Source organism: Myodes glareolus, chromosome 2, assembly GCF_982192425.1.
Source record: "Myodes glareolus chromosome 2, mMyoGla1.1, whole genome shotgun sequence".
NCBI classification, from domain to species: domain Eukaryota; kingdom Metazoa; phylum Chordata; class Mammalia; order Rodentia; family Cricetidae; genus Myodes; species Myodes glareolus.
The window spans coordinates 116,535,335-116,562,250 of NC_142027.1; the positions used below are offsets into that span (position 1 = coordinate 116,535,335).

The following is a 26,916-nucleotide window of genomic DNA, read 5'->3' on the forward strand; positions in this document are numbered from 1 at the left end:
CCTCTGCCTCCCAAGTGCTGGATTAAAGGTGTGCGCCACCACCACCCTTTGTTTTGTTTCCCTTTGAGATAGGGCTTTCCCTATGTAGTCCAAATCGGCCTAACTGACTATCCTGCATTGACCTCCCAAGTGCTGGGATTAGAGGCCTGTGCTGCCATATACAGTTTAAAACCATCCTCTGTACAATTATTTTCTCTGTAGTTTGGATATTTCTACTTGCAAAACTAGGCTAAACCCACACACCATCTATGCTTGGTATTAAACCCAGCACCTCAGGAAAGCTCATCCCAGTGCTCCAAGCTCTAGCCTTATTCTTCAGGGAGTGCTCCAGGTTTAAACCAGACTGGGCATGGTGGTCCATGTAATCCCAGTACTTAGGAAGCAGGCAAGAAGATTGGAACAAGTTTGAGCCAGTCTGTCTCACATGAGGCTGAGTCAAATGTAGCGCTCAATCCCAGGAGAAGTAAAAGGTCATTGCCATACTTGGTGGTGTCTACCAGTAATCCCAACACAGGCAGAGGCAGGCGTGCAAATTTGAGGGTAGTCAGGGCTGTGTAGCAAGACTTAAAAACAACAGTGTGCTCCTTTCAGAGTTGGTGTTTGCAGGCTCTAGAGATGAATGGCTCATGTTGAACAGTTGCTGCTCTTTCAGAGGACCTGCGTTCAGTTTCCCAGACTCATACTGACTCACAAGAGTCTATAACTCCAGTTCCAGGGGATCCAGTGCCCTTTTCTGACCTCTGAGGGTGTAAGACCTTGCTGTGGTGCACATAACATACTGCCAGCAAAAGATCCATACACATAATGTGTTGGTTTGTTTTTCGAGACAATATTTCACTGTGTAGCTCTTGACTGTCCCGGAACACGCTTTGTAGGCCAGGCTGGCCTGGAACTCAGAGATCCTCCTGCCTCTGCCTCCCGAGTGCTGGGATTAAAGGTGTGTGCCACCACCACCTGGCATCATACACATAAATCTTAAAAACAACAAACAGCTGGAGAACTGGTTCATCCAGTAAGGTCATACGCTGCTTTTCCAGAGTTTGATTTCCAGCACCCACGTCATGTGGCTAAAATAATCTATAACTCCAGCCCCAGGGAAAGCCAGCACCTCTGACCTCTCTGGGTACGTGCATTCATGTGTGCACATACACATAATGAAAATTACGAAAAGGCTTTGCCTGATCCCAAGCCACTTGAACTTCCCCTAGCCTCCACCAGGTGGTGGCCCTGATGCTGTTTCGCCCCAGGCCTCTCCCTACTGGACCTTGGCCTGCATCCCGGGTTTGCAGTTGTGGTTTATTTTTGGCAGGCCAGCCTTCCATCACCAAGTACCAAGCCCCAGAAGTAGAAAAAGCTAGCAACTCCAAGCATAAGTGGCTGCTCACGGCACTGCTTCAGTCCTTCACGATCCCCAGTCTCCGAAGGGCTCCAGGACCTTGGAATTCTTGTTATTTTCATTTAAGAGCCTGCAAGGACATAACGGTGAGTAACGAGGCAACAGTCGGGAAGCTGTGGGGTTTTGAGGCAAGGACATAAAGCCTCAAATCTGTGTGACCCATTTCTCTTCAGACCTGGGAGACCACGGGTTCTCAGAACACCCGTCGAGCACACAGCTGGTTATGCCCTTTTACCAACTTTCTGAGAGGGATAGTAGGTTTCAGAACTTTGGACCACCTACTTTTCTTTAGAATGCTCCCCTCTGCAGTGAGTGTAAGAACAAGTGTAAAGGGCTAATGAAGCAGTAAATAGACAACCATTGTTGACTCCAGTCAAGCCCTAGGAACAGGGAGATGGACACACACATTATCAGAAAATGTGAATGTAGCCAGCCTGGCTCAGGATGGCATCTTGGTCTGGTGTGGACCCAGAATTGCTCTATGCTTATGCAAGGGATGTGGTGTAACTGTCATAATAAATGAGGGTCACAAATGCCCTTCTTGGAGCTTTAGAATGACCTTTCAGCAAACAGGCTGGTTGTTGAGGGGAACTAACATCTTCAGGTTCTGTTGGCTGTTATGTGCAAACAGGCCAGGTTCCTGTTATTGGCAAAGGAGAAAGTTGTTATTCTAAACCTTCCCTTGGTAACCAGGCACCCAGAATCTGGGACACCAGGCTTCCAGCAACAGCCAGCAACAGGACTGCTGCGTGTCTGGTCAGCAAATCGGGCCCCTTGGGACACCAGGCTTTCTGGGGCTCACACAAGTGGACTGGAAGCATATGCTGTTGCCTGCTTGCCTCTTCCTATTGCTGGGTGATATTCTGCCTTTCTCAAGCCCTGGGTCTGGAGCAGGAGTTCAGTTTCCTGGTAGGAGCCTCTATGTTCCTGGGGCAAGATGGGTCAGCTTAGCTTCTCCACATCCAAGCCTGACCACCCTGCCTCTGGGCTGAGGGTGTAACTCAGTGTTTGAGTCTGGCATGTGCAAGGCTCTGGGTTCTATCCCCCAGCACCTAAAAATAAAAATAACAGAGCCAGGAAGTGATGGTGCACAACTTTAATCCCAGCACTCCAGAGGCAGAGGCAGGCAGATCTTTGTGAGTTTGAGGCCAGCCTGGCCTACAGAGTGAGTTCCAGGACAGTGGCCAGCCTGGTCTACATAGTAAGTTCTAGGTCAGCCAGGGCTATATGAGACTTTGTATCAAAAAAAAAAAAAAAAAAAAAGGACACCACCACAGCCCAGTCCTATATACTTTTTAAAAAAAATCTTAAAAAAAAAGAAGATGGGGGCTGGAGAGGTGGTTCAGCGGTTAAGAGCCTGACTGTTCTTCCAGAGGTCCTGAGTTCAATTCCCAGCAACCACATGGTGGTTCACAACCACCTGTAAGGAGATCTGGTGCCCTCTTCTGTCCTGCAGGGACACATGCAGATAGAACATGGTATACATACTAAATAAAGAAGTTGAAAGAAAGAGAAAGAGAAAGGAAGAAAGAAAGAAAAAAAAAGGAAGGAAAGAAAGAAAGAGCCGGGCAGTGGTGGTGCATGCCCTTAATCCCAGTACTCAGGAGGCAGATTGGATAGATCTCTGTAAATTTGAGGCCAGCCTGGTGTTCAAAGAGCTAGTTCCAGGACAGCTAGGGCAGTTACACAGAAACCCTGTCTTGAAAAATAAAAACAAAAACAAAGAAAGAGAAAGAAAGGCCTTACTGGTCCACGCTTTTAATCTCAGCACTTGGGAATCAGGCAGGCAAATCTCTGAGTTCAAGACCAATTTTGGTCTACAAAGTGAATTCCAGGATAGCCAGAGCTAAACAGAGAAACCCTGTCTCAAACAAACAAACAAACAAAATAACGAATAAAAGAGAAAGGAAAGAAAGAAAAAGTGGGAGGAGCGGGGAGTTGACCGCTTCTCTCTGCGCCCCTTTCAGAGGCCCTTGAGGTCCCCCTGAGACCCACCTGAGCATGACCCGGGATGAAGCCCTCCCTGACTCCCATTCTGCACAGACCTTCTATGAGAACTATGAGCCCAAGGAGATCTTGGGCAGGTAAGACCCAGACCCCCTGCGGAAATCCTGACCTCAGCTTTACCTATGATGGGAAAGATTGACACCACCCTCAGCCCTGGCCCCATTTCTCTCCCCTTTGTTCCTCTGCTTACGGTGAGAAGTATGTGTTACAACACAGGGCAGAACATCTGTGCCTTTGACTGACTGATTGATTTTAATTTTATTTTCTGAATATGAGTGTTTCGCCAGTATGTTTGTGTACTCCATGCATGTCTGGTGTTCTTACAGGTCAGAAGTGGGTGTCAGATCCCTTGGAGTTACAGACAGGTGTTAGTAGCTATGTGGGAACTGTACCCAGGTTCTCTGAAAGAGCAGCAAGGGCTCTTAATTACAGACCTTTCTCTCTAGTCCCTGTACTGCCTTTAGTAAGGGACTCCCCTGGAGAGTGGGGTACCACGGTCATCTGTTCTCTGCCCACAGGGGAGTCAGCAGTGTGGTCAGGCGCTGTATCTACAAACCTACCTGCCAGGAATATGCAGTCAAAATCATCGACATCACAGGCGGAGGCAGCTTCAGCTCCAAGGAGATACAGGAGCTTCGGGAAGCCACACTGAAGGAGGTGGACATCCTGCAGAAGGTCTCCGGGCACCCCAACATCAGTGAGTGGCTCCTTCCTGCCCCACCACCCCTGGCACAAGCCATAGCCGTGTGCTTTGTGGTGCTTCTGCCCTAATAACCCACCCAAGTCAGGGCACGAGCGCCATCTCGTGATCAGCGATACTCGTCCGTCTTCACCTTGTGTTCAGTGACTCTGCCAGCCCATTGTTGAGGCTCGAGGTCACAGGTGCCGCCCTCACTACTCAGACAGGGTGGGGACAGACAGGGTTGGGAGTGGGTGCAGGTGAGGAAGGGGTCCTTCCCACACCTCAGTGATTGCCCTCTTCCTGCCTCTGGAGCCAGCCTGCCTGGTCCCTGTGCCCTGTGGCCCATGCCAAGGCTCCTCTGCTCCTTGAGACCAGCTAGCCTTTTCCATTTCAGTACAGCTGAAGGACACTTACGAGACCAACACTTTCTTCTTCTTGGTATTTGATCTGTAAGTACCCAACCCTGGAGCTCTCATGGGTCCCCACCAGGCTGTCAGGCAGCCAGCATCAGCCCCCAACCCCCATGATGAAACACCGGCAAAATCGACAGTTTTTGAAACCTAGAGTACCACTTACGGATGGGTTATATATTTTCTTTCCTTTTTAATATTTATTTATTAAGTATACTATATTCTGTCTGTGTATGTGCCTGCAGGCCAGAAGAAGGCACCAGACCTCATTACAGATGGTTGTGAGCCACCATGTGGTTGTTAGGAATTGAACTCAGGATCTTTGGAAGAGCAGACAATGCTTTTAACCGCTGAGCCATCTCTCCAGCCCCCATATATTTTCTTAATTAAAAAATTTCTTTTAGACAGGATCCTTTTGGGTAGCTCTGGACACTCTGTAGACCACGTTGGCCTTAAATTCACAGAGATCCACCTGCACCTGACTCCCAAGTACTGTGGTAAAAGGCATTGCCACCATGCCTGGCTTCAATTTGATTATATGTATTTTATTTTGTCTTTGGGTATTTCAAGACAGGGTTTCTCTGTGTAGCTCTGGCTGTCTTGGAACTCTCTAGATCGGGCTGGCCTCAAACCCACAGAGATCTTGCTTCTGCCTCCCAGGGATCAAAGGAGTGCACCACCACTGCCCAGGCCTTTCTTCCTTTTTTTTTTTTTTTCTGTTGGAGGCAACACCTCTTTATGAAGGCCAGACTTGCTCTTAGCCCAGACTGATCTTGAAGTCATGATCCTCCTGCTTTATCCTCTAGAGTGCTGAAATTACAGGTGTGATCTCCACTCGTGGTACTAGTTGGTCTCTGGGGATGAATTAAGGGAGGAAAGAGTGGAAAGAGCAGCTGGGTGGTGGAAAAGGGGTATGGAAGAGAGAGGCCAGTGGCTGAGATGACATTTAGGGTGTTGTTCAAAGACCAGTAGCATCACTCTGTGTTTGCACCAATAGGATGAGGGACAAGAGCATCAAATATAAACAACACAAAACCTGACATAATGACACATGCTTGTGTTTTTGTTTTGTTTTGTTTTGTTTTATTTGGTTTTCTGAGACAGGGTTTCTCTGTATAGCCCTGGCTGTCCTGGAACTATTTCCATAGACCAGGCTGGCCTTGAACTCACAGAGATCTACCTGCCTCTGCCTCCCAAGTGCTGGGATTAAAGGTCTATGCCACCACTGCCAGGCTAGTGGCACATGCTTATAATCTCAGCTCTCAGAAACTGAGACAGGGGAATTACTTCAAGTTCATGGCCATCCAGGGATACATGCTGAGTATCGGACCACCCTGGACAAGACCCTGTCTCAACAACCAAAAGGGAACAACAACAACTACACAAAGCGCATGGGAACTGTGCACTGGAGACTTACCATCAGTTTCTATTTGGAAAAAAATTTGGGGCTGGAGCGATGGCTCAGAGGTTAAGAGCACTGCCTGCTCTTCCCAAGGTCCTGAGTTCAATTCCCAGCTCACAACCATCTGTAATGGGATCAGGTGCCCTCTTCTGGCCTGCAGGCATACACACAGACAGAATATTGTATATATAGTAAAATAAATAAGCATTAAAAAAAATTGCCAAATCTCTGAGTTTGAGGCCAGCTGGACTACAGAGTGAGTTCTAAGACACAGAGAAAAAAAAAAAATCTGTCTTGAAAAATACCAAATAGTAATAATAACAATTATGATGATGAAGGAAGGGAGAGAGGAAGGAAGGGAGGGAGGGAGAAAATAAAAATTTTCCTCAGGGCATGGTGGTACATGCCTTTAATCCCAGCACTTGGCAGGCAGAAGATGGTGAATCTTGGTGAGTTTGAGGCCTGTCTGATCTACATAGTGAGTCGGCCAATCAGAGTACACTGAGACCCTATCTCAAAAGCAAAGGAAAGAAGGGAGTGGGTGGGAGGGGAGGGAGAACAGGATGGAAGAGAAGGGAGGAGAAAAAGGCTTGCTCTTCAAAACTGGGCTTGGTGGCACGTATCTGCCATACCAGCTCTTAGGAGGCTGAGACCAAAGGATCAGAAGTTTGACGCCAGCTTGTGCTACAGAGCCACACCTCATCTCAGGAAACAAAAACAAAACCAAAAATATTCAATTCAGTCTTTAGCTTTCTGATCTAGAATGTGGTCACTGCTAGAGCAATCTGGTTTTACCCTGTAGGGCTCCTTGGGACACCAGTAAAAATAGCTTCTCCAAGCCACCTCTCTAAAGGTTAAAGATATTTGAGCTGCCCCCAGAGGTTATTCAGGACAGGGCCCTGTGAATACAGCAGGGATGATTACAGCAAGACAAGAGGGGGCCTAGCAGCCCATCCTGTGGTTAAATGGAAGATAAAAGTGGGCACAGCCGCACAGTCCTATAATCCAAGCACGCAGGAGGGTGAAGCAGGAGGATTACTGGTATGGCTTTGAGGTTAGCCTGGGCAGCAGTATGGGTCCTTGTCTCAATTTTTTCTTATATAAATAATGAGAGAAGAGAGGAAACAGAAAATATTGAAGGATTCAGCAGCTACAATCGGAAATGTTTCAACACCACAAGGCTGTCAGTTGTCTCAAGCAAATCCTTTCCTTACATTGGCTGTGACGTACAGAGAGGACACCCTGTGCTGGGTAGTTTTATGTCAACTTGACACAAGCTACAGTCCCTGGAGAGGACAGAGCCTCAATTAAGAAAATGCCTCCAGGAGCTGGAGAGATGGCTCAGAGGTTAAGAGCACTGACTGTTCTTCCAGAGGTTCAATTCCCAGCAACCACATGGTGGCTCACAGCCATCTGTAATGAGATCTGGTGCCCTCTTCTGGCATGCAAGCATACATGGAAGGAATGTTGTATACATAATAAGTAAATAAATCTTAAAAAAAAAAGAATATACCTTCATGAGGTCCAGCTGTAGGTAAGCCAATAGGGCATTTTCAAGGGCTGGGGTTAAAGCCTTCACCACCATGACTGGGCATTATTTATTTATTTGGTTTTTCAAGACAGGGTTTCTCTGTCTTAACTGTCCTGGAACTCACTTTGTAGGCCAGGCTGACCTCAAACTCACTGAGATTCGCCTGCCTCTGTCTCCCAAGTGCTGAGATTAAGGCATGAGCCACCACCGTCTGGCTTAAACCATTTGTATATATGATCTTTAATTAGGTGAGGATGTGTGTGTGTATTTATGTGTGGGTATGTGCAAGCGAGTGCACGTGCCTGTGCAGGCCAGAGGCTGTTCAGAATCCCCTGGAGCTAAAGTTATAGACAATTGTGAGCAGCTTGACATGGGCGCTGGGAACCAAACCCAGCTCCTCCGGAAGAACAGTAAGTGCTCTTAACTTCTGAGTCATCTCTCCAACCCTCCCACCCCCCAGTTTCTATTTTTTGAGACAGCGTTCCATGTAGCCCAAGTCACTATGTAGCTGAGGCTGGTCTTGAACTCCTGATTGATTCTCCTTCTGCCATTTACCAAGTACTAGGGTTACAGGTTTATGCTGCCGCAGCTGGCTCTTTGCATATAGTGGGCAAACTTGGCTTCCCCGACACTTTCACTGTTGATTTCTTGCCATTTGCTTCCTGGCAAAAAACATTCCCAAGTCCTTTTGATCTGGGGTCCTGAACCAGAGACTCTGATGCCTATCTCCTGCTACCGGTGCTGACGAATTCCCAGGGTGCCAAGCATCTCCATAAACAGGGACTTCGCGTTTTCTCAGCCTTTTGCTTTTCTTTCAGCTCTTCCCAGAGAGCTCCTCCACTCCCTCCCTGGGGTTCCTGTCCTCAGAGAAACAGCACCCCCCCCTTCTTTGATGGCGTCAGGGTGGGAACACAGTTCTGGGGGCAGGTAAGGAACACTTTGTTCCCACAGGATGAAGAGAGGGGAACTCTTTGACTACCTCACTGAGAAGGTCACCTTGACTGAGAAAGAAACCAGGTAAGGGCGTGTGCCATCTCTTCCTGTTCTCCAAGTAATAGAACCAGCACGGCAGTGGTCTGGCAGGAGGCTTGGTGTGCATGTTTAGCTGAGGTCATGCTGGCTTCTCTGATCCCCCAGCTCTTTGGCTCATGTACAGTCTAGAACCTAGACTGTCCCAGCCCATCCTGGATAGGAGGCTTGGTGTGCATGTTTAGCTGAGGTCATGCTGGCTTCTCTGATCCCCCAGCTCTTTGGCTCATGTACAGTCTAGAACCTAGACTGTCCCAGCCCATCCTGGATTCCCCCATTGCATGCAATGAGGTTGGTCTATGGGCTTTGGCCTCCCCGCCTCTTATCCCTGATGAGTGGAGAGTAATGTGTAGGGGAACACTCAGTTCTGTTGTGTGGAAAAGGTTTGTCCAATTCTAGAATCGAAAACGAAGTCAATGTGTCTGGAGAGATAGTTTATCAGGGAAGAGCACTTGTTACTCTTGTTTTTGTTTCTTGAGACAGGGTCTCACTATATAGCCCTGTCTGACCTGGAACTTGATATGAAGACGAGGGTGGTCTTGAACTCACAGAGATCTGCCTCCTCTCTGCCTGTAGAGTGTTGACAGTAAACACTTGCACCAGCACTCCTGGCACACTTGCTATTCTCTCAGAGGACCTAGGTTTGGTGCCCAGTACCCCAGACCAGTGGCTCAAATGCCTGTGATTCTAGTTCTAAAGGATCTGATGTCTTCTGACTTCCCTGAGCACTATATGAATGTGGTGCATATATGTACACTCAGGCATACACAAACACATTAAATAATACATACATACAATCTATTAAAAAAATAGGCCACTTGGCAGTGATGATGCCCATCTTTAATCGCAGCTCCTGGGAGGCAGAGGCAGGTGGATCTCTGTGAGTTCAAGGCTAGCCTGGTCTACAAGAGCTAGTTGCAGGACAATTAGGGCTGCTACACAGAAAAACCCTGCCTCAGAAAAAAAAAAAAACCAATGAGAAACTAAAGAACATAAAAATAAACCATTGCCATGTATCTGCCTCCTCAGAAAGATCATGCGGGCCCTGCTGGAGGTGATTTGCACCCTGCACAAACTCAACATTGTCCACCGGGACCTGAAGCCGGAGAACATCCTTCTAGATGATGACATGAACATCAAGCTCACAGACTTCGGGTTTTCCTGCCAGCTGAAGCCAGGAGAGAGGCTCCGAGGTCTGGTACCATGGCCGTGGCCCATAGAGGGGCGTCAGGGATGGAAATGGCCTGAATGTCTCCCCAGAATAAAAACTCTGCCCCCTCAGTGGCTGAGGAGATGGTTCAGTGGGTAAAATGGGATACATACATAAGCATGACGACCTGACTTTGAATCCTTAGAGCCCATGTAACTCCAGCACTGGACAGGCGGCTGGGAGCAACACCTGGGGATCGCTGGCCAGCTAGTTTACCTGAATCAGCCAGTTCCAGGCCAGGGAGAGACCCTGCCTCAAAAACAAGATAAAGACACCTGACATTGACTCCCGGCTTTCACCTCACACACACACATCCCAGAAATGACTCAGCAGTCAAGAGTACCTCTTCCAGAGAACCTAGGTTCGAGTCCCAGCATCCACATTGCTGATCACAACTGTCTGTAACTCCAATTCCATGGGATCCCACACCTTCTTCTCGCTTCCTTGGGCCTCAGGCACATATGATACACAGATAGGATATAGGCAAGACATCCAAATACGTGAATTTCAAAGAAAAAAAAAGAACATGTATTTCTTATGTAGAGGACCCAAGTTTCAGTTCTCAGCACCCACACAGGGAGACTTTCAGAGTCACCTATAACTCCAGCTCTAGGGGATCAGACTCTTCTGATCTCTGAGGACTTTTCCTGTGTGCACATACCCACATACAGATACACACACACAATGTATAGTAAAAATAAATCTAAAAAATATCCTACTTCAGAGACTAGATGGCTCTTGAGTCAAGTCCTCTTCCTAGGACTCCACGGACCTAGGTTTCCCCAGCTTGAGCACCATGCCAGGGTGCCCAGAAGGACCGAGGAATCCACGGTGGCCTTGTGAGCCTGTGTACCGTGATGCTACCCTTGAGTGTGAAATAGGGGAGCCCTGCCAAGCCCTCTTCTCGCCTGTCCCTTGGCTGCCTTGGGTAACTTCTCCCAAGGGCCCCCGTCGACCTGTCCTGATAGGTGACTGTTCCTGCAGAGGTCTGCGGGACCCCCATTTATCTGGCCCCCGAAATCATCCAGTGCTCCATGGACGACAGCCATCCTGGCTATGGGAAGGAGGTGGACATGTGAGTGAACCGGGTAGATAGGGGGAGGGGGGTCACAACTCTAGCTGGACCCGTGGCCAGCCGCTCCTGCACGCCTCCCTTACCCATGAGGCTTTAGAGTGACCTGAGTCTCCAGCAACTTCCAGGTGGAGCACTGGCGTCATCATGTACACGCTCCTGGCTGGCTCCCCACCCTTCTGGCACCGGAAGCAGATGCTGATGTTGAGGATGATTGTGGACGGCAAATACCAGTTTGGCTCACCAGAATGGGATGACTACTCAGACACAGTGAAAGACTTGGTGAGAGGCCATGCCCACCAGCTCCCCAATACTGGGAGCATACCCCAGAGTGGAGGAATCTCAAGGAGGGAGCCGTCTGTATTTGTCTCATTGCTGCTAAAAAAACAAAAAACAAAACAAAACAAAACAAAACAAAAAAACCCAACCCAACCCAAAAAAAAAACCTAGCGAAAGCTACTTAAGGAGCTGGAGAGGTGGGTCAGAGGTTAAGAGCACTGGCTGCTCTTCCAGAGTTCTTGAGTTCAATTCCCAGGAACCACACCAACCACATAGTGGCTCACAACTATCTATAATGAGATCTAGTGCCCTCTTCTGGCATACAGGCATACATGCAGGCAGAACGGTGTATGCATACTAAATAAATAAATCTTTTTTTTTTTTTTTAGCAACTTAAGGAAGGAAGGGTTAATTCTGGCTCATGCTTTATGGCTCCAGGTGTGTGAGGACACTGGCCACATGGCATCCACAGTCAGGAAGCAGAGAGAGAAGGATGCTGGTTCTCAGCTCGCTTTCTAGGGAATAGTGCCACCCACATTGAGGGTGAAATCTTCCCACCTCCACCCATCTAACTAATCCCTCACAGACGCCCAGAGATCTGTTTTCACTGTGGTTCCAAATTCTATCAAGTTGGCAGTAAGGACTGACCATCACATCCTGCGTCTTCCGAAACGCTGCTGGGGAGCCTCAGTGCCCTTCTGTTCTCACAGGTGTCTCGCTTCTTGGTGGTGAAACCCCAGGACCGCTGCTCGGCAGAAGAGGCTTTGGCGCACCCGTTCTTCCAGCAGTACGTGGTGGAGGAAGTGCGGCACTTCAGTCCCCGAGGGAAGTTCAAGGTACTGAGACTTAACTTGGCCCAGCAGTCTTGGGGGATTTTGCTGTTGGCTCCTGGGGTACTCTGTCCTGGAACTCACTCTGTAGACCAGTCTGGCCTTGAACTCAGAGATCCGCTTGCCTCTACCTCTCAAATGCTGGGATTAATGGTGCGCACCACTACCACTGGGCAAATTGTTCCTCTTCTTGTACCCACTGTTCCAATTCAGTTTCTCGTTGCAGGGGATGTCAGCTAAGTGACCCTGTTAGCCTAAATCCCTGTAGATACTGTGGTCTGGAAATAGGGGGCATCATGAACGGCACCCTGAAATCCCTCATGGGTTTTCTGACAAACTCAGCTGCGGGCTGAGGATTCTATTCTCGGTGCTGCCCCCTGCAGGTGATATGCCTAACCGTGCTGGCCTCTGTAAGGATCTACTACCAGTACCGTCGGTTGAAGCCCATAACCAGGGAGATCGTCATCCGAGACCCCTATGCGCTGAGGCCTCTTCGTAAGCTCATCGACGCCTACGCTTTCCGAATCTACGGTCACTGGGTGAAGAAAGGGCAGCAGCAGAATAGAGCTGCCCTCTTCGAGAACACACCCAAGGCAGTGCTCCTCTCCTTGGCCGAGGAGGAGGACTTCTGAGGGTAGTAGGACACCCCCAGAACTGTGGAGTCCCCAAAGAATCCTCTGCGTCGTTGCAGGTGGCCCTACTCTGTGCACCCCACTAATAGCACAGGGTGTTCCCATTAAACAGCAGTAATTACAGCTAGGGCTGGGTGTGGTGGCCTGTGCCTGTTGTCCTGAGGCAACAGGATCCCAGGTTCCAGGACAACCTAGGCAGCTTAGTGTTGGTTGCTTCAAAATAAAAACAGGGCCGGGAATGTAACTCCGTGGTGAGTGTAAGGCCCCAAGTTCAACCCCTGGTATGACAAAAGTAGATAGATAGATAGATAGATAGATAGATAGATAGATAGATAGATAGACAGATGATAGATTAATAGATAGGTGATAGATAGGTAGATGATAGATTGATAGACAGATAGATGGATCCAATGCAGCAGAGGCCGTGCCAGGCAGGAGTGGAAGGGCAGAGAGCACATGTGCTTTGGGAGCTAGAGGCCTACTGGCTTCTCAACTGTGCACCTTCATAGGTCTTGGGTTTTTTTCTCCTTTCTTAGACTTATGTATTTTATGTGTGCTTCATTCAGCTGTTTATTATGTGCACCCCCTACCTGCAGTACCTGTGGAGGTCAGAAGAGGGTGTCAGATGCCCTGAAACTGAAGTTCCGGATAGTTGGGGACCACCATGTGGGTGGTAGGAACTGAACCCCTCTTCTGTAAGCACAAGTTCTCTTAAATGCTAAGTCATCTCTCCAGCCCCCATCTCAGTTTCTTCATGGGCCCAAGGTTACTGATAACTGAGGAAGTGGAGGCAGAAGGATGATCAGGAGCTCAAGGCCATTCTTGGCTATACAAGGAGTTTGAGGCCAGCCTGTACTACATGAGACCCTGTCTCAAACAGTGTACCTTGCAAGCGGTGGTGGTGCACACCATTAATCCTAGTACTCAGAAGGCAGAGACAGGCGGATCTCTGTGAGTTCGAGGCCAGCCTGGTCTACAGAGCGAGGTCCAAGACAGGCTCCAAAGCTTTAGAGAAACCCTGTCTCGAAAAACCAAAAAAAAAAAAAAAAGGACTTCTACGATATACACAAATGCAGAGTTTATTGACTTCATGAGATCCATCGACACCGTGGAAACCAGTGCTTCTCCAGAGACACATCTGCATGTTTGCAGAAGTGCATGGAAGCCCCTACATGATTAACACCCAGAGGAGAAGCTTATGGCATTTGCCTTTCTAGGAGAGCTCGAAACTTGTTACTCCCACAATGCACAGCTTCACCTGGTAAATTCTCTACTATAGAGTGATTTAATACTGGGTCCTGTGTATAACTGCAGCACTCAGGAAGCTGAGGTCAGAGGACTGAGAGTTGGAGACCCACCTTGTCACATGGTGAACACCTTGTTGGTAAACAACAGACAGGGAGGCTTTGGTGGGCACCATCACATAAAGAAAGCATTTTCCTTCTACGAACTTTCCCAGGAGAACTGAAAGCTGAATTGGAGAGGAAGAAAGAAAAGGAAGAGACCCCCGCCCCCCCAAACAGGTTTTCTTTTGTGTGTGTGTGTGTGTAGCCTTGGCTGTCCTAGAACTCAGTCTGTAGACCAGGCTGGCCTTGAACTCACAGAGACCCGCCTGCCTCTGCTTTCCGAGTGCTGGGATTAGAGGCGTGTGCCACCACCACCTGACTGAGAGGGAGCGATTTTCCACTGTCTTTTGGAGAACTGCCCCAGATAGCAGAGCGCTGGGGTCCTTTGTCCGTAATCCCGCACTTCAGAGACACCCAGCTCCCAGCCATGATCATCCAGGCCCTCCTCTGCAGGCCATGGCAGTCCCCTGTAGGGGTTGAGTGTTCTTTTGCCCTTAGGAGGCCTCTGCCTGAGAACAGGCTCAAAGGGAGGCCACCTGCAGGCTGACAAAGAACCTGGTATCCGATGCCTCTGGAACGTGGGCAGGGAGACACAGGACCAAGGAGGGCTTTCTCCATTCCTGCCTGGATGCTTACAGATCCTCCTTCGGTCGGCCTTTGCTGGAGGCGCAGCGGAAGCCCAGGTTGTCTGAGGCTGAATCTGGAGTGTTGCCCATCCTGTGGTAGAACAGGGAGAGAGTGTGCACGCTGTTGGGGATGGGGTCTGCTGGGAAGAGAGCCAGTGTGGTGGCCCCCATAGGCTCGTCTATTTGAATGCCCTGTCCCCAGGCAGTGGAACTATCTAAGAAGGATTAGGAGGGATAGCCATGTTGGAGTAGGTGTAGCCTCCTTGGAGGAAGTGTGTCACAAGCGGGGTGGCTTTGAGGTTTCAAAAGTCCACAACAGGCCCAGTGTCTCTCCTCTCTCTGCCTGCGGATCAGGATGTAAAGCTCTCAGCTAATGCTCCAGTGCTATGCCGGTCTGCTTCTGGCCACAATGATCATGGACTAAGACTCTAAAACTGCAACCAAGCCTTCAATTAAATGCTTTCATTCATAAGAGTTGCCTTGGTCATGGTGTCTCTGCACAGCCGTAAAATAGTAACTAATGCAGTTGGTCTGAAGGCAAGTTCAGCTACTGTACTACGATGGGTAAGGGGACAAAATGGGGAGCTGAGCAGCCACAAAAGATTGCAATGGAAGATGATTTTTTGTTTGTTTGTTTGTTTGTTTTTGTTTTTTGAGACAGGGTTTCTTTGTGGCTTTGGAGGCTGTCCTGGAACTAGCTCTTGTAGACCAGGCTGGTCTTGAACTCACAGAGATCCGCCTGCCTCTGCCTCCCAAGTACTGGGATTAAAGACGTGCGCCCCTACCACCCGGCTGGAAGATGATCTTAATGACCACTGAAGGGTAAGTAGTTCCTACTCTAAGCTCAATACACTTTTAGGTGAGAAATGAGTTTCACAGCAGGTAATGGCTACTTCTTGGTTGCCAATTTGACTCCATCTGGACTTAACTAAAACTCAAAAGTGGAGGGGCACAGCTGTGAGGGATTTTTGCTTAATTTGAAGTGGAAAGATCCACTTCTCATTCGCATCTTTAAGGTGGGAAGACCCACCTCTGTTCTGGGCCACGCCTTCTGCTGGAAGCCTGTACAAGGTCAGGGAAGAAGGAAGTTTTTGTTCCCTGCCTGCTTGCTCTTACTTTGCTAGCAAGTCCATTCCTTCACTGGCATGAGAGCCTACTTCTTTGGGATTCCAGTGTATACTGGAGACCAGTTGAAACATTCAGTCTCATGGACTGAACAATTAATTACTGGATTCTTAGACCTTCTGTGCAGGCAGCCATTATTGGATTAGCCGGACCACACTGTGTAAGTCATTCTAAAAAAATTCCCTTTATAAAGCTATAGATAGATAGATAGAAAGATAGGTAGATAGATAGATAGCGATTCATTCTATAAGTTTTGTTACTCTAGAGAATCCTGACTGATACACGTAGTTAGTTGCTCTGGCAGGCAGGGCCTCACCATCTTCCAAACCTACAACCTGAAACTACAAAGCCTGAGGAGCCTTGGCCAAGGCCGAACAAACCAAACCTACAGTGAGTGAATCAGACGTCCTGAAGGCTGGAATTCAGCCACCACTGACCGCACCATATGAGATGAGCAGTCCCAACACCTCCCTGACAAATGACTCTAAGCAGTGAGTGCATGCAGCAGCTCAGTGAGTAGGTTAGCTCATGCCTCCCGGCTGTGACCTACTCATGTACAATTCTGTCTCCTTCCCTCTGCCCTGTTCTATGTGAGAAGGGACCCTATAGTGTGAGGTTGCCAGAAAGTTCTCTTACTGCTGCTGAGTCTCAGGAAGGGGTCCCCAGACTGTCTTGGGGACCCATGTTTACTTCCCATGGTCAGCAGTAAGTACTGGCTTGTTTCTCTTAGAACTTTCAGTGGAGGCAGGAGGTGCAAGAAGGGTGAGGGGTGTGACCTACAATACTGGAGAAGGGGGCTGGAGAGATGGCTCAGAGGTTAAGAGCACTGCCTGCTCTTCCAGAGGTCCTGAGTTCAATTCCCGGCAACCATCTGTAATGGGGTCTGGTGCCCTGTTCTGGCCTGCAGACATACACGCAGAGTATTGTATACATAATAAATAAATATATTAAAAAAAATACTGAAAGAGGTAAGCAAGGAAGGGATTGGAGTAAAGAACTGGGATGGGGTGCAGAAGCAGCATCTGTGCCAGCTCTGGATCACTTGGACCCAGGAGCCCAGCATCCACACCCTCAGCCACGGTTACAGAGACTTGTGGTGCCCTGACCTAAGATCCTTACCTGGTGGTGACCCGAGCCCGGTGATTGGCTGAGCCATCAGCTGTGTCGATCCATGATGCCCCCCGGAGGACACGCATATCCTGGCCAGCAGATTGGTATGTGGACGCCGTCCATTCCCACACATTGCCCATGAGGTCGTATAGTCCTTCAGCGTAGCAGTAGGTCATTAGATGGGGGAGTAGGGGACTCTCTCCACCCACCAGATGCCCGGGGGAGATTTTCCTCATCCACCTTGTCAGACACTGTACAATAGGAGGTCTCACCATAGTTGTTCTGTGGGGGAAAAGCGCTCACTGGTGACAGTCCATGAAAGCCGTCTTCAGCTCTGTCACCCTTGGGGAACTTTCCCTGACAAAAAGAATCAAAATGCAAGATTTATCAGCCTGTCCCGAGAAGGTGCCCTGTCCACCCAAAAGAAAACAACGGTCACTTTACTCTGTAGCGTGGGGGAAGGACGGTGACCTCAGGTTCCCTTACATGGAGCTTTGGAAAGAGCCCTGCTGTTTCTAACTAACCATCTATGCCCTGCATCCCTAGCCTAGGGTAGAAGCCCTGGAACCCATACTGTCACATAGCTCCTGCTTTTGCTTAAATATAAATATACCACCTATATTTATTGATGTGATTTGTTCAACTTCATTATTATTTTTATCAAAACTGGGGTTCAGGAGCTGGGGAGATGGCTCAATGGGTAATGCATTTGCTGTGTAAGCATGAGGAACGAGTTCATAGCCTGAGAACCCATGTAAAAGCTGGGCATAGTGCATGCATCTGCAACTCCGGTTCTAGGGGGCAGAGACAGGCAGATCCGGGGACTGCTTGGCTAGGCAGTCTAGCTGAAATGCTGAGCTCCATCTCCCACTGAGAAGTCCTGTCCCCAGCAATGCTGTGGAGTGGCTGGAGGGATGACTCAGCAGCTAAGAACACTGACAGCCATTCCAGAGGACCCAGGTTCAATTCCCAGCAGCCACATGGCAGCTCACAACTGTCTGTAACTCAAGTTCCAGGGGATCTGACACACACATACTTGCAGATAAAACACAAATGCACAAAAAATTAAATAAGTCTTTAAAAAAAAAAACTGCATGCACTGTGCTTGTAGAGGGCCCAAGAGAACCCGAGTTCTATCCCCAGCACTGGTCCTGGAACGCACTCTGTAAACCAGGCTGGCCCTTAACTCAGAGATTTGCCTGTGTCTGCCTCTGAGTGCTGAGATTAAAGGCGTGCACCACCACATGCCTTTATAATTCAAATTATACTTTTAAAATTTAAATTATATTTTAAATCATTTAAAGATTTTTTTTAAGTACGAAAAATAGAAAGTGGACAAACAGCTGAGGAAGATACCATACATGATGCACCTGCACACACATGCACAGATCTATAGCTCTATGTTGTGCACAGACCACACATATGCCCAACAAACTAGACTATAGAGGCTCCTTCTCCACAAGGGAAGATGACTGGGCTGTCATTAGCTCGACAATATATGACAGCCTGTTACATGATCTCTTTTCATAAGCGAGTGTTTAACAGTGTTGCAAGGGTGTTGGTGAGATGCAGGCATTTGCTGCTAAGGCTGAGGGCCTGAGTTCAATCCCCCCAACAGGCATGGTAGGAGAGAATCAATTCACATACGTTGTCCTCTGACTTCTACAAGTGTGCCATGGCATGCACATACCCACCTATATCTTTACTTTTTTATCTTATTTTATTTTACTGAGACAAGGTCTTGCTACTTGTACATTCATTTAATTTTTTTTTTTTTCAAGACAGGGTTTTCCCATGTAGTCCTGCCTGTCCCGGAACTGACTCTGTAGACCAGGCTGGCCTGGAACCCAGAGATCTGCCTGCCCCTGCCTCCTGAGTGCTGGGATTAAAGGCATGCACCACCCTTACCCAGTGTTCCATTTTTAAATTTTGTGTTAGCTGCTCAGTAAGGCCTTGAACTTGTGATTCCTCCTGGAAGGACAAACTTGTCTCACCAGGCCCTGCTAGGCTCTGTCGTCTGTGTCCATGGCCTTAGCGGTGTTCCATACAGCACTGAGTCCCACCAGGGACTGAACCGGTGCCTCTGCAGGGCTCCAGCAAGGCTTGGAGAAGGAGGAAGGCAGGTCTTACCTGCCACAAATTGGTGCGGTTTGGCTGGAACTGGTTCCCCCACGGATAAACCTGGCCTGCAAGACAGCAAAGAGACAAAAGAGAAAGAACTGGTTGGAAAGACAAAAAGAATGAGGAAGCCAGAAGGAAGGGAGGAGGTGGAGAGACAGGGAGGTTGACTTCGCTTCCTTCCATTCATTCAGAGTCCTCCCGGACCTGGGGAGCAACAGATAGAATCGCATTACACTGCTGGACACCACAGGCCTGCAGTTCTTAGTGTGGCGGAGGGACACAGAGACAACGAGGGATGGCGTGAGAAACTTCTTAGCTGGGCTTAAAATGCAATCACGAACAGGTGGGAAGCAACCCCACTTGCTATATTTTAAAACTATTGGCCTGTGGTGGTGGCGCACGCCTTTAATCCCGGCTCTCGGGAGGCAGAGGCAGGTGGATTTCTGTGAGCTGGAGACCAGCCTGATCTACAGAGTGAGTTCCAGGGTAGCCAGGGCTACACAGAGAAACCCTGTGTCAAAAAGCAAAAAAGTAAAATAAAATAAAGCTATTGCTATAACCTGTGTGCATGAAGAGTACAGATATGCCCAGCGTGGGAATTGGTTTCCAGCCCAAGGACAGTTTACGTGCCACTATTCTCAGCTTTCTAAGAAAATTTTTTAGGGCTTCAAGAATGGCTGAGCATTTTTTTTTGTTTGTTTTTCCCTCAAGACAGGATTTCTCTGTAGCTTTGGAACCTGTCCTGGAACTCGTTCTGTAGACCAGACTGGCCTCGAACGCACAGAGATCCACCTGCCTCTAACTCCAGAGTGCTGGGATTATAGGTGTGCTACACCACCGCCCAGTTGGATAAGCATTCTTGCTGCTTTTCCAGAGAATGTGAGTTCAGTTCCCGGTATGCCCATCTGTAAGTCCCTTTAAGTCACGTTGCAGGTGACTGGTCTAAACTGGATCAGAGATGAAACCACAGAGCAGCAATTGGTCCCTCGCTCTTGTTAAAAATCACTACTGGGGGGCTGGAGAGATGGCTCAGGGGTTAAGAGCACCGCCTGCTCGTCTAAAGGTCCTGAGTTCAATTCCCAGCAACCACATGGTGGCTCACAACCATCTGTAATGAGGTCTGGTGCCCTCTTCTGGCCTGCAGGCATACACAGAATATTGTATACATAATAAATATAAAACAAACAAACAAAAAAAAATCACTACTGGTGGGAACTCGGGACCCTCTCCAGCCTTTCTAGCCCCAGTGCAGGGCGGGGCAGGAAGATGAGAGAATGGCGCTGGCATCCACATACCCTTCAAGCCCCCTCGGGCCGCAAACTCCCATTCCTCCTCTGTGGGCAACCGCTTTCCCCGCCATGCACAGTAAGCGACAGCATCGTTCCAGCTCACATGTACCACCGGAAGCTCCAGTTTTTCTCGGATGCCAGAGCCGGGACCTGCAGGCTGAGAGTCAAGGCGAAATGAGCCGGACTTTCGGGATCTAGGGGGAGGCTGACACAAGGCTTGGGGAGCCTCGGTTCAGCTTTTGCACGAGGGAGAGGGAGGATGTCGGGAACGATGACTCAGTGAGTGAGAAACCGGATGGTGGCAGCACACACCTGCCATTCCGGCACTAAGAGGAGTGTGGGAGGGGGAACCTGGCTACAGAGTGAGACGTCACGAGAGAGGAGAAACGGGGACAAAAAGACAGATTCAGATTCGTCAGTAAAGAGAGCAGCAGAAAACATCGAAAAGAATTAGCGCAGAAGGAACAGGGCTACTCCTGAAATGTCCTAGTCAGTCCTTAAAACAGCACTCCTGGCTGACCAGGCACGGTGGCGCACACCTTTACTCAGAGGAAGAGGCAGGCAGAGCTCTGAGTCTGAGGCCAGCCTGATTTACATAGCCGGTTCCAGGCCAGTCAGGGCTACATAGGGAGACCCCATCTCAAAAACAAAACAGATAAAAGCAGTCCAGTATCCTTGGTGTTTTGAGGGATTAGGGGTTCAGGGAAACCAAATTTCCAGAATGAAACTCAGTAGTCGTAGAAAATGAGGCGAAGGAACCAATACTCACCTGCCTCCAAAACGCCCTCTGCACTGGTAGCCACCAGAGAACAGACTGCAAAGACAGAAACAGTATGAGGGCAGGAGCTGACCCAGCTAAGGACCCTTCTCGACTCGCCACTGGAAGTGGAACACAGACTGCGGGCTGTAGATGGAATCTTTTTGTTGTTGTTCTCTTGTTTTGAGACAGGCCTCACTATGTAGCCCTGGATGGACCGGAACTGGCGCTCACTATGTAGACCAGGCGGGCCGCAAACTCAGAGATCCTGAGTCTGGGATTGAATGCATACTCCATAACACCTGGCTATGGACGGAATGTTTTTCAAATGATACTCTGGGGTTGGGCACGCAGCTCAGTTGGCAGAGCGCTTTGCCCAGCATGCCCGAAACCCTGGGCTGGGTCACCAGCACTGCGTAAACCCAGTACAGTAGTGCACACCTATAATCCAGCACTTAGGAGGCAGAGGCAGGAGGATCTCTGCGAGTTCAAGATCAACCTGGTCTACAGCGTGAGCTCCATCTACATAGTGAGACCTTGTCTTAAAAAGCAAACAAACAAAAACAACCCCACCCCCCACCCCCCACCCCCCACCCCCCCCGCCAAGCAAAGCCAAAGTGAGGAGAGTCAGTCTCTCCTCTCTACCACCCCCCAACCCAGAATTGGACCCACGTTTTTGCACAAGCTAGTAGGCGAGCCCTCTGCCCCTGAGCTCCATCTAGCCCCTTTTTAGAGATTCCATTTTGAGAGGAGGTCTCCCTGAACGCTCAGGCTGCCCTTGACCTTATTACCCTGCCTCAGCATCCCAAGTAACTGCGCTTCCAGGCATTCACCAGCAGGCCTGGCGTTTACCACCCTGGCTGCTCGGGTTAATGGAGCAGTGTGTATTCATTCTCTCTGGCTTCCACTTGGCCTCCACCGTGGCACCAGCTGACCCCTCCCCCTCCCCTCAGAAGACTCTGCACACCCGCTTCCGCCCCCAGTCCCGTGACCAGTGACCAGGCTCTCTCTCACCGGCATCTGATTTGCTTGATTTCTAAGCTCAGGGGGCACAAAATCCTCAAAGACGAAACTCCACCCGAAGGTCTCTGCCTCGGTCCGGAACTTTTTCTCTCGGACAAATTCCCTGGGAAGAGACAGTTCACTTGGCTTGGCAGCTAGGATTCCACGCCCTTCCCTACTGTCCTCCGCTCTGGGGAGCCTTGTTCACGAGCTTCAAGAAATTAACCTGACACCTGTGAGAGTTTCTTTTTTCTTTTGTCTATGAAAGTTACTTTTTTCGTTTTTCCTTTTTCTATCAAAGATAGTTTTTGGTTTTTTTTCTATTAAAGGAGTTATGTCTGTCTCGAAAAACCAAAAATGAATAAAATAGGATTTCCTTATATAATCCAAGATGGCCTTGAACTCATAAATTCTCCTGCCTGAGTGTTGTGATAACCGGAGTGTAATAACACAACCAACTCTAGTACGTGAGTTTCTTTTCTTTTTTATTTATTTATTTATTTATTTATTATGTATACAACATTCTGTCTTCGTGTATGCCTGCAGGCCAGAAGAGAGCACCAGACCTCATTACAGATGGTTGTGAGCCACCATGTGGTTGCTGGGAATTGAACTCAGGACCTTTGGAAGAGCAGGCAATGCTCTTAACCGCTGAGCCTTCTCTCCAGCCCCCAACACCTTTATCTCTTTAAGTTATACTGGGACCCACCTACAGGATGGCTGAAGAGAGGCCATCACCCATGGCTCTTCTTGACTAGCACTGTGCATTAGATTCACCTAGGCTCTGCTTTTTTTCAGTATCCGTATGTTTTGCTTTTATTTACTTACTTATTTATTGATTTTTTGGGGGCAGGGTCTTTCTATGTAGCCCTGGCTGTCCTGTAACTTGTTTTATAGACCAGACTGGCCTCGATCTCAGAGATCCATCTGTCTCTGCCTCCTGAGAGTGAGTATTAATGGCGTGTGCGCCACCATACCCAGCTGCATCTGTTGTTCTTAGAGAGAAGCCAGTTTGGATTCTCAACACCTGCATGTCAATTCACAACCTTCTGTACCTCCAGTTCCCAAGAATCTGACTTCCTCTTCTCACATCTGAGGATGCTAGGCATGCACGTGGGTGCACATGCTAACATACAAGCAAAACACTCATTGTACATAATTTAAAAAATAACAAACAAGGTAATATTTTTGTGATTAGGAAGATACTTTTCTATTTAACAACTTTTCTTTCTTTTTTGATTTTTGGAGACAGGATTTCACTGGTTGAGTAGCAGGAACTCACTCTGTAGATCAGACTGGACTCAAACTCAAGAGATCCACCTGCGTCTGCCTCCTGAATGCTGGGATTAAAGGTGTGCGCCATCACCACCCAGCTTCTATTTAATGTCTTACAGCCATCTCTTGTATCAAGCATTATTTATTTTTGAGACATGAAGATCATAATTAGAAAAGACCAGCACCCTTATCTCCTCCTGCAAAAAAACAAAAACAAAAACAAAACAAAACAAAGCAAAAAAAAAAAAAAACCCACCAAAACTTGAAATACCTGAAATCTTTATTAGTGACAGGAAACACGTCAATGGCAAAGGATTTGACTGTCACTTCCCGGGCAGGTCCTTCGCCATCTCTGCCATCTGGAGCATCAGTCCCCATCAAAAATCGCCCACCTGGCAGCTGCACCATGGCAGGAGCCTGAGCATTTCCTGCAGAACAGGACAGGTAGGAGCAATGCATGCGGATACATGTATATAAATCTTACTTACCTCATCATTTCCCTTTAAAGCCTTTGTTGTTGTTGTTGAGATGGGGCCTCACTCTGCAGACCTGGCTCATCTGGAACTCACTATATAGACTGGGCTGGCCCCAAACTCACCGAGTTTCACTTGCTCCTGCCTCCTGAGTGCTCAGACTGAAGAAGTGCTCCAACATTCCCAGCTTTTTAAAAAATATTTTTATCTTACGAATGTATGTAAGTGTACTGTGTGTGTGTGTGTGTGTGTGTGTGTGTGTGTGTGTGCCTGGTACCCACAGAGGCGAGAAGGTCCTGGGTCTCCCCTTCCCTCCAACCCTGGGCTGGCTTGGAACTCACAGAGATCTGCCTACTTTTGCCTCTTGGGGATTAAAGGGATGAGTGACCACACCCAGATTTACAGGGTGCTGTATCTAGCCCTGTTCTCATTCTGACACAATTCTACCTATTTCAGGAATAATTCCAAGGGGTCGAAATGAGTAAGTAGGGAAATATCAAATTAAAATGGAATTAAATATTCAACAATAACAATATAAACAAGCAAACTAAAATTTTAAAAATAGTTTTAGGGACCAGGCTAAGTTTCAGTCCTTTGCCAATATCTGCACACACATGGTACACATATACACAGAGGAAAAATAAAAGACCCGCCCCTTTAAAGTCCATTGATGGTGGCATACACCTCTAATCCTAGCATTTGGAGCTGGAGACATAGATATTTGTGATTTTGAGGCCAGCCTGGTCTACACAGTGAGGTCAGCCAGGACTAAAGAGTAAGACCTGTCTCAAGAGAAACAAAAAAGTTTTAAAAAGACATATGGGGGTGTGAGGCAGTGGTGGCACACATCTTTAATCCCAGTACCTGGGGAGCAGAGGCAGGTGGATCTCTGTGAGTTCAAGGCCAAGAGCTGCAGCACAGCCAGGGCTACATGAGAAACCCTGTCTAGAAAAAAATCCAAACAAAAAAGACAGATGGGGTGACTCACCTGTAATTCCCAGCACTTAAAAATTGAGAGGCTGGGGTAGGAGGATCTTGAGTTTGAGGCTAGCCTTGGCTATAGAGTGAGACTGTTTGAAAAATAACAAGTGGATGGTGGCACACACCTTCAAATCCAGCACATGGGAGGCAGAGGCAGCTGGATTCTGTGAGTTTCAGGCCATTGAGAGCTACAGAGTGAGACCCTGTCTCAAAACACAACAAAATAAAACCTAAGACAATTTTTAAAAATGCCTATAATCCCAGCTCTAAGAAACCTGTAGCATCCATGAATTAGAGGTCCGCTTGGCCTACTACATAGAGTTCCAGGCCAGACAGGGAGCCATAGTTACTCTGCCTCAAAGATAAAACAGGGCGCTAGAGAAACTGCTCCGCATGTAAGGACACCTGTTGCTCTTGTGGGCACCCCAGGTTCCAGCACCCAGTCGTGGTCTATAACCATGTTTCTTCAGTTCCAGGGATTCTACCACTTTTCTTCTGACCTCCGTGGGCACCAGGCACACTCATGGTGCACAAACACACATAGAGGGAAAACACTCAGAAAGTTCAGTCCAAGCCGTTAAAGGTGCACACCTTTAATCCCAGCATTTGGCAGGCAGAGGCAGTAAGATCTTTGTGAGTTCGAAGCCAGCCTGGTCTACAGAGCGATTTCCAGGACAGTCAGAGCTGTTACACAGAGAAACTGTCTCGAAACAACAACAACAACAACAAAACCAAAAGTTCAATCCATCAACTAGAGAAAAAAAAAAGTGTATTTAAACAGATAGGGTACTCTTAGTTGTAAAGTGGGAAATGGCATCGGATTTCTGTGCGACTTTGTGATCTTGACTTTTTAAAGCTGACTTTCTACAAATAACAGCTATGTACCACACGTGAGTGCACCAGCTCAAGATAGGAAAGTGGAATCGGGAGGACAGGAAAACCAGCGTGCAGTACTCTTGGCCCAGGCTGAAAAAAACCGAAGTGCAGTTTCATGGTGGCCAGCCCCAGCAAGCGACTCGAGATCCTGCAAAAATCCTCCGAGGCGGGGGCAGCATCTGAAAGGTTGGGTGCCATCCCTTTTCGGGTGCTCAGGAATAGGGTAAACAGGCACTGGGCCGAACACTGACCTAGCTGAAGCCTGGGACTGGACAGGAACCACAGCAGAGACAAGAGAGGGAACGAGGCACCCATGCCGACGAGCCGGGAATCAACACGCATGCGTCTGCTTGAAACCGGGCTTTGGGTTGACTTTCTCACGCCTGCGCACTTGCTTGAGGGTGAGCATCCTGATTTTTGACCAATGGCAGAGCTGCTGGGAGACCCAGGTGGCGCTCCTTGGTAGATTGCCCAAGGGGACCGCCCATGAATGAATTAAACACTGGTTTATTCACTTGGACTGAATTCACATACCCCAAATATTTTTTGTGTACGTAATGTTAAGGAGTGCATGCGTGCCCGCGTTACTGAAGTTGCTGCTGGTTAGGAGCAGCCCAGTGACTGCTGGGACCTGAGCATGGGCAATATAAAGCACTTCTAAATAGCACCCTGGCTGTCCTGGAACCAGCTCTTACAGACCAGGCTGGCCTCAAACTGGGATACCGCCTGCCTCTGCTGGGATTAAAGGTGTGTCGGTTTCAACCCTTTTTTGTTGTTTTTCTAGACAGGGTTTCTCTGTAGCTTTGGCCTCTCCTGAAACTAGCTCTTGTAGGCCAGATCCGCCTGCATCCCACAGGGATTAAAGGCGTGTGCCAACCACTGCCCAGTCAGGTTTCACCTTTTTATTTCACTCATTGTAGAAAATACTGAGGACCCCCACCACCACCCCATTTGGGAAGATGGCATATATAATCGAACATGTAAATACACAGAAACCAGGGGCTGGAGAGATGGCTCAGCGGTTAAGAACACTGCTCTTCTAGAGGACCCAGGTTCAATTCCCGGCACCCACATGGCAGCTCACAACTGTCTGAAGATCCAGTTCCAGGGGATCTGACACCTTCACACCAATGCACATAAAATAAAGTTAAATAAACCATAAAAAAATATTTTAAGGGCTGGAGAGATGACTCAGCGGTTAAGAGCATTGCCTGCTCTTCCAAAGGTCCTGAGTTCAACTCCCAGCAACCACATGGTGGCTCACAACCATCTGAAATGAGATCTGATGCCCGCTTCTGGCCTGCAGGCAGACACACAGACAAGAATATTGTATACATAATAAATAAATATTTAAAAAAATATTTTTTAAAAATACACAGAAACCAAGAGTATTTTAAAGAGAAAAAGCTGACAAAACTGTGAGAGGTATGATGGAAAAATGTAAAATCAAAGGTT

At 48.3% G+C, this 26,916-nt stretch overlaps 2 protein-coding genes across 2 annotated transcripts; one reads left to right on the top strand and one right to left on the bottom strand.

Moving 5' to 3' along the window:
• The first annotated feature begins 1,341 nt into the window (after window positions 1-1,341).
• On the top strand, window positions 1,342-14,926 carry Phkg1 (phosphorylase kinase catalytic subunit gamma 1). Its single transcript, XM_048433738.3, has 10 exons — window positions 1,342-1,482; window positions 3,364-3,480; window positions 3,922-4,100; window positions 4,480-4,534; window positions 8,380-8,445; window positions 9,487-9,650; window positions 10,652-10,742; window positions 10,868-11,021; window positions 11,729-11,854; window positions 12,232-14,926. The coding sequence occupies exons 2-10, from the start codon at window positions 3,398-3,400 to the stop codon at window positions 12,478-12,480; spliced, it is 1,167 nt and encodes a 388-aa protein (XP_048289695.2). The 5' UTR covers window positions 1,342-1,482; window positions 3,364-3,397; the 3' UTR covers window positions 12,481-14,926.
• Sumf2 (sulfatase modifying factor 2) lies at window positions 14,407-26,805 on the bottom strand. Its single transcript, XM_087903600.1, has 9 exons — window positions 25,713-26,805; window positions 23,403-23,559; window positions 21,869-21,980; window positions 20,867-20,911; window positions 20,104-20,254; window positions 18,818-18,873; window positions 16,960-17,044; window positions 16,697-16,841; window positions 14,407-14,543 (listed from the first exon to the last, which is right to left on the bottom strand). Exons 1-9 carry the CDS (start codon window positions 25,801-25,803, stop codon window positions 14,459-14,461), a joined length of 927 nt encoding a protein of 308 aa, XP_087759726.1. The 5' UTR covers window positions 25,804-26,805; the 3' UTR covers window positions 14,407-14,458.
• Between the last annotated feature and the right edge of the window lie 111 nt (window positions 26,806-26,916).